The 9795-nt window shown below is 41.4% G+C and overlaps 1 protein-coding gene and 1 non-coding gene across 3 annotated transcripts; one reads left to right on the top strand and one right to left on the bottom strand.

Annotated features, from left to right (window-relative positions):
• Positions 1-972: 972 nt before the first annotated feature.
• Positions 973-1087, bottom strand: LOC128492940 (U5 spliceosomal RNA). Its single transcript, XR_008354151.1, has one exon. It is a non-coding gene; the product is annotated as a U5 spliceosomal RNA (small nuclear RNA).
• Positions 1088-1973: 886 nt separating this feature from the next.
• POLD2 (DNA polymerase delta 2, accessory subunit) lies at positions 1974-9569 on the top strand. 2 transcript variants are annotated; one of them, XM_053462825.1, is made up of 11 exons: positions 1974-2033; positions 2607-2835; positions 3106-3227; positions 5020-5143; positions 5393-5507; positions 6873-7071; positions 7540-7620; positions 8218-8375; positions 8465-8592; positions 8898-8999; positions 9257-9569. In XM_053462825.1, exons 2-11 carry the CDS (start codon positions 2616-2618, stop codon positions 9397-9399), a joined length of 1392 nt encoding a protein of 463 aa, XP_053318800.1. In that variant the 5' UTR covers positions 1974-2033; positions 2607-2615; the 3' UTR covers positions 9400-9569. The 2 variants fall into 2 exon arrangements, with proteins under 2 accessions (XP_053318800.1, XP_053318799.1); XM_053462824.1 differs by having other exon boundaries at positions 1978-2038.
• Positions 9570-9795: the final 226 nt, after the last annotated feature.

Here is a 9795-nt window from a genome sequence, read left to right on the forward strand (position 1 = left end):
CCATTTATCAAGGTTATCCTGAAGCAAGTTATCTGCAGCTCTGCTCTACAAAGACTGAGCTCTCTCCCGAACGGTGCGAGTCTGACCTTGATTTCCAAGTTTCTAGTGTCCAGCATTCAGCTTTGCTCATTTTGACACCGGACCCCCCACACTGGGCCAATATAGATGATACAAATAATGCATGGTCTGATAGTGTCTTGTTGTGTTGTTAGCCCATCACCACCTGAATCACCATTAATGATTTTGGATGGAAACAGAAAATGTCAACCACAGGACAACCCCAATAACATCATTTCACCTCACAGATACTACCTCTCTCCGCCGACCATTACTTCCCTGCATGAGTTAAGGGGGCTCCCTGGAGTTTTTGCGGTTGCCCGCCCCTGTTAGTGCATCATCTCTCCCCATACCCTTGTTCCCTTTTCCCTCTCTCTGTATTTGTGGTAGAATTCCTCAGTTAACTTTTATTAACAAAAAAATGCAGAAATCGCAATGGTCAGAAAAAAATTGAAATTAAAATGAAACAAAAAAAGCAAACAAGATATTGCATTGAACAGTCACATTTTTACTAGGAAAAGCGGTTATAGGGGATATTTATTCAAAGCAAAATCGGTTTCTTACTTCTTAAGGCTGCTAATTCTGGGACTGGGAGATCAAAGCTATAATGCCACATTACAGCAAACTGACACTTATTCGAGATGTAAGTCTGTTTTAGAAGAAACACAGATCAGCCTCCATCTGAAAAATAGGGATAAACGGGGTCATCAGCAACTATTCACACATAAGTGAGTGAGCACCAGCAATCTATTTACTACCAAGATACATTCTACATAACAGATCACACATACAAGTAACCAGCATTCATCTCACACCTACTCACCGTTCTGTTACGGCGGTTACTAAGTAGAGGTCTGACACTGACATGCAGAATATCTCCTTCCCAAGCTCAGTCTAGTTTTAAACAAATCAGTCAGCCCAGCTTGCGCCGGGCATCAAAAAATTGGTTGAAACTCATGGTTGTTCCTCTCCACGGAAATCTTTAGTAAAAGGCGAAAGATTTATTCGATCTGAAGAGAAACCAGAGTATACCAAACAGCGCAGCCGGGGAGGAACCCGACTACACACAATAATCATTTATATTAAGGCGGACCAATTAACCTGAGCAGCATCGGTAGTTTAGTTAATATGGACTTGTAAATGTGCAAACTCAATACATATTAATAGCTAAAATTACCTATTTAACTCTTTTTTCTATAAATCAGAAACTAATAAGTATAGAAGATAGCGGTGCATCATGGGTATTCAAATCAGACAGGCAGCCGATCATACGTAACGTCTGAGGCACTAGTTTGCGGTCACTAGATGGCGCTGTTTATTGACCATCTAGGTTCCTTGGAATACCAACATTACCGCCCGCTCATCGCAGATTCTATTACTGCTGACTAAATGACGAAAAGAACCGCAGCTTTAATGCTTTAAGTATTTCTGTGCTTGTCAAGGAAACAGGCAAAAGTTCCAAAGACCAAACGAATAATTACCACTAAATCTCCAGCCACTCGAAGACTGAATATTAACCCCACTAACTCCCATCCTGTTTATCCTCCCTCTTATACCTTATACAATAGTGCACTATGTATTACATAATCTTCCTTCCACGAAAGCAATATAAGATATATATACAATGCCGTTCTCCCATTAACACATTTGTTTGGCCCATAGTTCCATTAAATGGAATATAACATATAAACAGACAATATAGTTTTAAAGGTAATACGCTTTAATTTTATAAAATAAAAGAAGCCTGGGGAGACGCTTACTACCATTACACAGGCAGCATGACCAGCAAGCACCCCGCATCTCCTCAACACCCTCTCCCTAATCTACGGTAATTACCGTACACCTCGAACCCCCCCTATGACCTTCACAAGATGGCGGATTTATCAGACTGTCGCTTGCTGATTGCGTCACTGCGAAAACACTCGGCGGGACGGCCGAAAGAAGAGGACCCTGTGGCGGGAGTTAGCGATTGAGAGGTACGGTAACTGATAGAAAAAAAGACAGTTGATGACAGGTTTACGCGGGGTTTTCGTCTAGCGATGTTATCGTAGTGATTGTGACTGCAGAACAATATTTTTTTGTGAAAATCCACTGGTTTTTATTTATTTTAACGTCCTACTTTTAGCGCTCCATAATATTACCTCAGTAGTACTTCCATGTCATATTTCCTTTATTTGAAAGTATTCACGTTTAAGTAATTCTAATAAAAGCCAAGTCTGTGGACAATGTTAATGGTAAATGTGGAGCAGTTACCATGGTAACCCAGTCACTAGGTATCGGAATCAGTCTACTTAGTATGAAGCAGCAAACTGCTTGTCTAGAAGAAAGAGGTCACAAGTAAAGGCCCTTTATTTCCAACTAGAAGTCTATGAGTTCTATATGTGCCAGCTGGTCCTATACAGTTATGTATAATATAATTGTAAGCTCAAAGGGGCAGGGCCATATTCTCCTTCTGCCCCAGTGCATTTTAATGTTAATATTATTGCCCGTTAAATATAATCTGCGTATTTTACTGGCGCGTTCTAAGTCCCGTGTTTGTTTCTCTACAGGGTGTTAATATGTTTACAGATCTAGCTGTGTCCGAGGGTCCTGGCCTCCTGGTGCCGCCATCAGAAACTACTGCCACTTTCAACCGTGTGACTAACAACCACTACTCCAACCAGTCTTCGGTCTTCAGGCTCGGGGAGCGGACGTTCACTCGCCAGTATGCCCACATCTATGCCACCCGTCTGCTGCAGATGAGATCCCTCCTGATAGAACGGGCAAAGAAAAAATGGGGTATGACTGCCCTCTGTTTGAAGACATTTGAAGCGGAGAGTACCCTGCAAAAAATAGTGTAGTCCTGATCAGTGGTATAATCATTTTTCATTCTTCTACATTAGAATCGGTGATCACCTATTCATGACATACATCACAAGACACTCTTATTTCAGCTCCTAAAGAAAATGACCGTAGAGCAGCAGATATAGATGTGAAATTGTGCAGTTGGTAGCAAAACCACAGGTATGGCACGTTGTGTTGATCGGTTGTTTCACGTTGTCCCTGCAGGTGACGACATAACTGTGCGGAAACTGTGTGAGCTGCAGGGCGCTGAGAGGTGTTGCGTGGTGGGAACACTATTCAAATCCATGGAGCTTCAGCCTTCAATCCTACGGGAGATCAGCGAAGAGGTACGCAAGCATCTCTAGTCCATGAATGCATCGTGTATTTCTGTTTTCATATCTCTGTATTTGGATATTAAGAGCTGTTTTTTTGTTAGGTATCTGGTCGACATCAATTTAAATATCAATCAAATAAAAAAATCCATTTAAAAATATACTATGCACATGCTTGTAAGCTCACATGCTTGTGTAGGCATGCATTCACAGGCTTCCCATGCATTCTCCCCTAGAAGCCTGGTTTGTGATTGTAGACTTTGCGGGGCATAGAAGGGCTGAGAGGGGATTTAATGTTTCCTGAGTAAAAGTCATGATGGACAAGTGAAAAGAACAGACACCATGTTGAATCCATTGTAACTCACACAAAAAATGTACAGTGTTCCTGACCAAATGATCCCTAAAAAAAGATACATTATAATGTGACCAACAAGATAGTTTTATTACTTTGTTCTATGAAACCCATGGTATCTTCCATCAGTATGTAGACATGCTGTTACGATGTGTGTGCCATGTTTTCTACCTTTGTGGTCTGACATTTCTTACCATTGACTAGCTATTCATTGGCTGGAAAACATACCCACTGAACAGCCTGCAGCGTTCGCCAAGTGGGGAAAGCCTATTAAAGTGCATATGAGGGCTGCAGTGACCCTTTAAAGAATATTCATTTTAATGTATTTACTGTACGTGTGTCATGCACTACACCTTTTTTTTTTTTTAAAGCACCTTGAACAGCAGTGTCCAAGATATTCATTTTATAAATTTTTTTGATTATGCAGGCAGCTCAAAATAGTCAGTCATTTAAAAATGCCAGCATTTTGACTGCTGTAGAACGCAAGGTTTGTGTAAATCATTCTGCAGAATTATAAACCTTAAAATCAAACGTAGGTTTTAACATGATTATGGCACATCTCACTGAGCCAGCTTTGTAGCATTAAGTGCCGTGTAGTTGCAGTATAAGACTTGTCCAGTAGGTGTCTCACATCCATCGTGTGTTGTTTCTCAGTTAAGGCTTGTTATTACACTAAAGTAATTCTATTTAAGCTCCAGACACCGTGTGTATTTAAACGTACATGACAGCTGAGCATAGCGTTTTTGTCTGCAAATTCATACAGATTCCTCTCTGTACATTTGCTCTGTTTCTGCCGCAAGCTATTATTCTCGCTGGAGATGAAGTCCATTGAATGTATCTCCTGCTCAGCAGCAGTGGTGGGGGGGGTTTAAAAGTTAAGACTAGGTTCGTGGGGTTTTTTTACATCCAGATTTAATCTAAATTTGTTTTTGGTGAGGCCATTTGGGCCAATAGACTGTCCCTATAAATGCTTCCTATAACAGGAACTTTAACTTTCTTCTTCTACCGTTCAAGTATGTTCCAATGACAAATAGGAGGTGCACAACTAGTATTAAACCAAGCAATGATGTTACTAGGGCTGGAGAAAGATGAAGCTGTTAAATGAACAGGTTTGGGGTTAAGGTGTAGTTGCTGTGGGCCCTGCAGGGAGCGCATCAAATGAACCTTCAGGCTGGTTTTTGCCATTAACCCTTTTCACGTCCATGTTCCCCTTACCGTCACAGTAAGAGCCTCTTGTGGTGTTAGTTTTGGGGTGTCTGCGACAGATTAAATGCCCATTCCTTTAGTTGGTCTTTTTCCTCCATGCCTTTTCATTAGGCAGGAAGGAAGAGACATACCAAAGTATGGGAGTCTATATTGTGTTCTATGATTATTTTACCTGCTATATAGTACCACAAACTGTCATCATTAGAGACATAACCTTTTCCTCCCTGTTATCACCGTTTCTCTGTTCAGCACAATCTTCTGCCCCAGCCTCCAAGGCCCAAGTACATCAGCGAGTCTGACGAGCTAATCCTGGAGGATGAGTTACAGAGGATTAAGCTGGAGGGGGCCACTGATGTACAGAAGCTTGTTACAGGTGAGTGTCCATTAGAATGTAATATGCAGGGGGGGGAGTTATATATTTTCAGTATGAGAGTAAATACACTTGTTAAGTTCTGCTCTGTGTAATAAATGTCCGTTGTGCTGACCAAGCGCAAAGTATCTAGGATTCTAAAATATTTTCTTCTGTGCTGCTACGTTGATTGTTCATACAGAATTTTATTGCTCATTTGACGTCTCCGCAGTGGCAAATCCTTATGTCTTACCACCTCCTCTGTTTCTCCAGGTGCGGTAATTGCCGTTCTTGGGGCCGAGGGAGATGCCGGTAAATTTGTGGTGGAGGATTTTTGCGTGGCCTCCCTTCCCCCACAGCCTCGCCTGCCAAATCTGGGTGAGGACCGGTGAGTATCACGTCGCGTGGGTTGTTTGATTGACTGAGACTATTAAAAGCTGTTATGTCAGCTAGACCCGCATGTTTTTCCAGCCATTTTCAGCTCACCACTGCTGAGACAAACACTTTTTGTGGAGCATAGTTTTATTGTTTAACAACAACTAAAAAATCATAAGCAGACCTTTCCGCTAAAGTTTTATACATAGTACATGGACATTATCAGTTTAACTATGTATGAGGAACGATGAAATTATATCACAATGGCCCCAAAAAACATCTTTGCTTTTAAAATGCTTTACAAGATATAAAAAAAGGTTTAAGGCTTTGGGGAGAAATTCTAATGTGACCTCGGCAATATATTTAATCTGGTATAGAAGCAAAAGGCTTGTGTTAAAGTGGCTGGCAGTGAAGGTTTCTGGGTTTGCTTCACGCTTTGGCGTAGCGAAGGGCTTTTGCCTGCCCTGTTGTGGGTCTCAGCAAACTTGTATCATCAGTGTGTTCATGATATGACACTACTTTGCACTGAATTTGTCAAAGTATCATTCATACCCCATCCCCAACCCCAGCTGCCTCACAGCTGTAGTAAGTGCCTGCGTCTTGCTGTGCGTCTTGGGTGGACTGCACTGGTCTGGATCTCTAGATGATGACCTTTGCTTGAAATGTCTACTTCACTATTCCATGGCTTTTTTTCCCCATTGAACCCCATATTTAGACCTAATTCAGCAACGTTCAATCGGTAAGTAGAGGACAAAGACACGTACGCAGTACATCTCCCGTTTCCGTGTAGGATGCCAAATACGAGAGCATGGCCATGTAATGGAAGAAGTGTTTGTGGAGCTGGGTCTGTGCCCTGTGCCTCAAACCCAGTAAATTAAGATTGCACCAAAAAAATCTGCCCATAAACTGCAATTTTGTAAACTAAATACAAAATGTAATATGTGGCAGTCCTATTTAGATGATTGTAATTGTTACACCAATATCAACATATCCAGAATATAATAAACAACTGCTGGCAGCTTATCACAAATCATCTGCACGGCTGACATTCAGATTGTGAAATAGTAAGCCTGGAGATGCCTGCTGGCAAATGGGTCATCGATTTTCCCAAGTTTATAAACATGTTTGATGTGTCCTCAAGCTGTGTTTAATTAGACATTTATGGTTTCATGAAATCAGGAATACTGTGTTCAAGAGCTTCATAACCATGGCCTTATGTGTGTGTGTGTTATATGAATGTATGTGTGTATAAAGCCATAACTAAATGTGCTCCTAGATCATTTATTCAGTTTTTATTTGTATCTGAATCGAGTTCACAAGGAGTCTAGATTTCTTATCTTCTTAGCCCATTACTTTAAAAGCATTGTTTTGTGTCCAGGTATGTGTTGCTGACCTCTGGTCTGGGCCTGGGAGGAGGCAGTGGGGATAGTCTTATGGGGCTTCAGCTTCTTCTGGATCTGGTGACTGGTCAGGCAGGGGCAGAACAGGAACAAGGCTGTGCGGCCCGGATATCGCGTGTCATACTGGCTGGAAACCTGCTGAGCGAGAACACGCAGGGCAAGGACTCCTTAAACAAGGTACTGGTGTTACAATGTAACTGTGCGTCACGAAGGACCGACTCTGACAAGTTTCATCTTTTCTTGCATGATGCGTAGCTGAGATCACATTCAAGAAATCCCATTGGCATTCTGCAGTTTTGACCCGTGATTTAGTGAATAGACATGTTATCTCTCTGATTGACAGATGCTGCACTTTGATTAATTTATAGTGTCCCATTTAACGATGGAACATGAATAAATGTTTCTATATTGGAATTGTTTAAAGGGTCCAGAAATGTACATGAAGTAGTAGTAATTGTGTACCTGGGATTACGTGTACTTGGAACGTGGGTTAATTCAATGCGTTTAAGCAGGAAACATAACCACTAAATATATACAGTTACAAATATTGAACCCCATGTTAAAGGAACACAAACATGGAGTTATTTGATTGTGGCGATTTACCTTGAAAGTGAGAAGTTAAACTGTGTTTTTTTTTTTTCTAAGGCTAAATATCTCAGCAAAAAGACCCAGGCGGCTAGTGTGGAAGCGGTGAAGATGTTGGATGAGATCCTTCTTCAGTTGAGTGTAAGAGCATAACTCCTGGATACTGATTTCTCTAACTTAGAGGGACATAATAGAAACGTGCCATGATAGAGATGGGTTTTGCAAAGGTTTAGAAGGATTGTTTATTCCTGTGTGAGCTTTGCTATAAACACTGTTAAAAGGAATCGATCGTAAAACTACATCCGCAAACAATTTATAATGCACCCGTTGCTCAATACCCCAGGCCATGAGGAAATTGTACAGATATTTCAGATTTTAAACGAGAAGCAGACCTCCTTCGTTTACGCTTTAGAGAAAAAATTTTCGTATACTCCTATTCTAGAGCGTTACATCCAAATAGATCTATAGAGAGTTATTATCTAACAAGAAAAAAATAATAAAAGTCCAACCAATCGGAATTAATCCGTTTCATGGGCGGCTATGATATAGGATGGCAGTCAGGCTTGGCTATTTTACAATAGTTTTGGCCCAACCTATATATCATTATTGTTTTAATTTTGATATTAAATAAAAGCTATTTTTTTAATATTAACTATAATTTGGATGTGGCTTTACATGGGTTTTTCTTGTGCTTTACTATAGGTGAGTAATATTGCAGTAACTGTTTCTTATTCACAGACTTCTGTGTTTGTGGATGTGATGCCTGGTGCTTTTGACCCCACAAACTACGTCCTTCCACAACAGCCTCTTCATCGGTGTATGTTCCCGCAGTCGGCTCCGTACCCCACCCTTCAGCTAGTGACAAACCCATACGAGGCGGATGTGGATGGTGTCAGGTATCTATTGTCAGCTGCGCGTATATCATAAGAGTATACATTTGTGCAATCATTTTCAAACCCCATGATAACTTCTAGTCTCTCTTTAGGTTTCTGGGAACATCAGGTCAAAATGTAAGCGACATTTACAAATATAGCAGTATGCAGGATTACCTGGAGATACTGGAGTGGACGCTACATGTAGGACACCTGTGTCCTACAGCCCCGGACACTCTGGGTAAGGAGGCAGCTTGCTTGTGAAGTTAATAAATGTACTCTCTTTGCAACTTCAAAAAGGTTTGTGCTGCCCACTCAACTCTGTATGTTGGAAGATAACATAAATTTTTTTTAATTATTATTTCATCTAAGTATTAATATAAAAGTTCTAGAGGCTTCTACCCAGCCTGCTAAAGCAATGCAGGTGGAATTCAGGAAGTTACAGCTTGTAAAGGTTACAGAACACTTTATATATTGTCCTGCTATTCCAATAACGTTCTGTATCATATAGTTGTGTATGAGTGTTAATTGCTCGTCTCTCTGCAGGTTGCTACCCTTTCTACAAGGAAGACCCCTTCATTCTGCACACCTGTCCACACGTGTATTTTTGTGGAAGTGCCCCCAGTTTCAGCTGCAAAGAGGTCACAGGTGAGAATGCCGTACAATTGAGGATTTATTGATGGTCTTTACTCTTTCTAAATGGTAATGAGCAATTTGTCAGCTCCAACTGAGTTAATCCTGATTATGATCATTATAAGTGTGTTCTGCAGCATTTAACCTGTTCCTGGTGCTGTTACGTTACATCTGTAGTTTAGTTTAGCGATTCTGGTATGCAGCATATTGCTGCGCTGAACCTGAATCAATGCCTATGTTAAGGAGAGCCTTATTCACTGTGTTCTGTATAGGTCCCGAGGGCCAGCGTGTGCTTCTAGTCACTATCCCGGAGTTCAGCAGTACACAGACGGCTTGCCTGGTTAACCTGCGAACCTTACAGTGCCAGCCAATCAGCTTCTCTGGTTTCAGCGCCGACGAGGAGTCTTTTGAATGAAGTAGCGCCTGCTTCCCGTGGAGCGATTAGAGCTGCCCTGTAAGGCTTAAAGGACTGAGGTGAACGGAGCTACGCTCTGTGGTTGTATAAGTAACGGGAGGTGTGCTCGTAAGGTCAATGTTTGCGTTAAAGGCAAATTGTCATAAAAAATTAAATGTGATTTATTTTTATTGGTGGCGTTTGATTCTTGATGCCAACGTTTTTCAGGGCACCCAAAATACAGAGCTATGAGCTACATCACTTCTTGGCTTTTAGCGTAAGTATTTAAGGGAAGCGTCAATCACTCTTCTGAACGCAGCATCATGGGATTGACCGTCATGGCGCCACATGAATTATGTGATTACAGCGCATTGGAACAGGTGCAGCAGGAGAACCTTGGTCCAAGTCATCTTGGCC

Source organism: Spea bombifrons, chromosome 4, assembly GCF_027358695.1.
Source record: "Spea bombifrons isolate aSpeBom1 chromosome 4, aSpeBom1.2.pri, whole genome shotgun sequence".
In the NCBI taxonomy this organism is placed as follows: Eukaryota; Metazoa; Chordata; class Amphibia; order Anura; family Pelobatidae; genus Spea; species Spea bombifrons.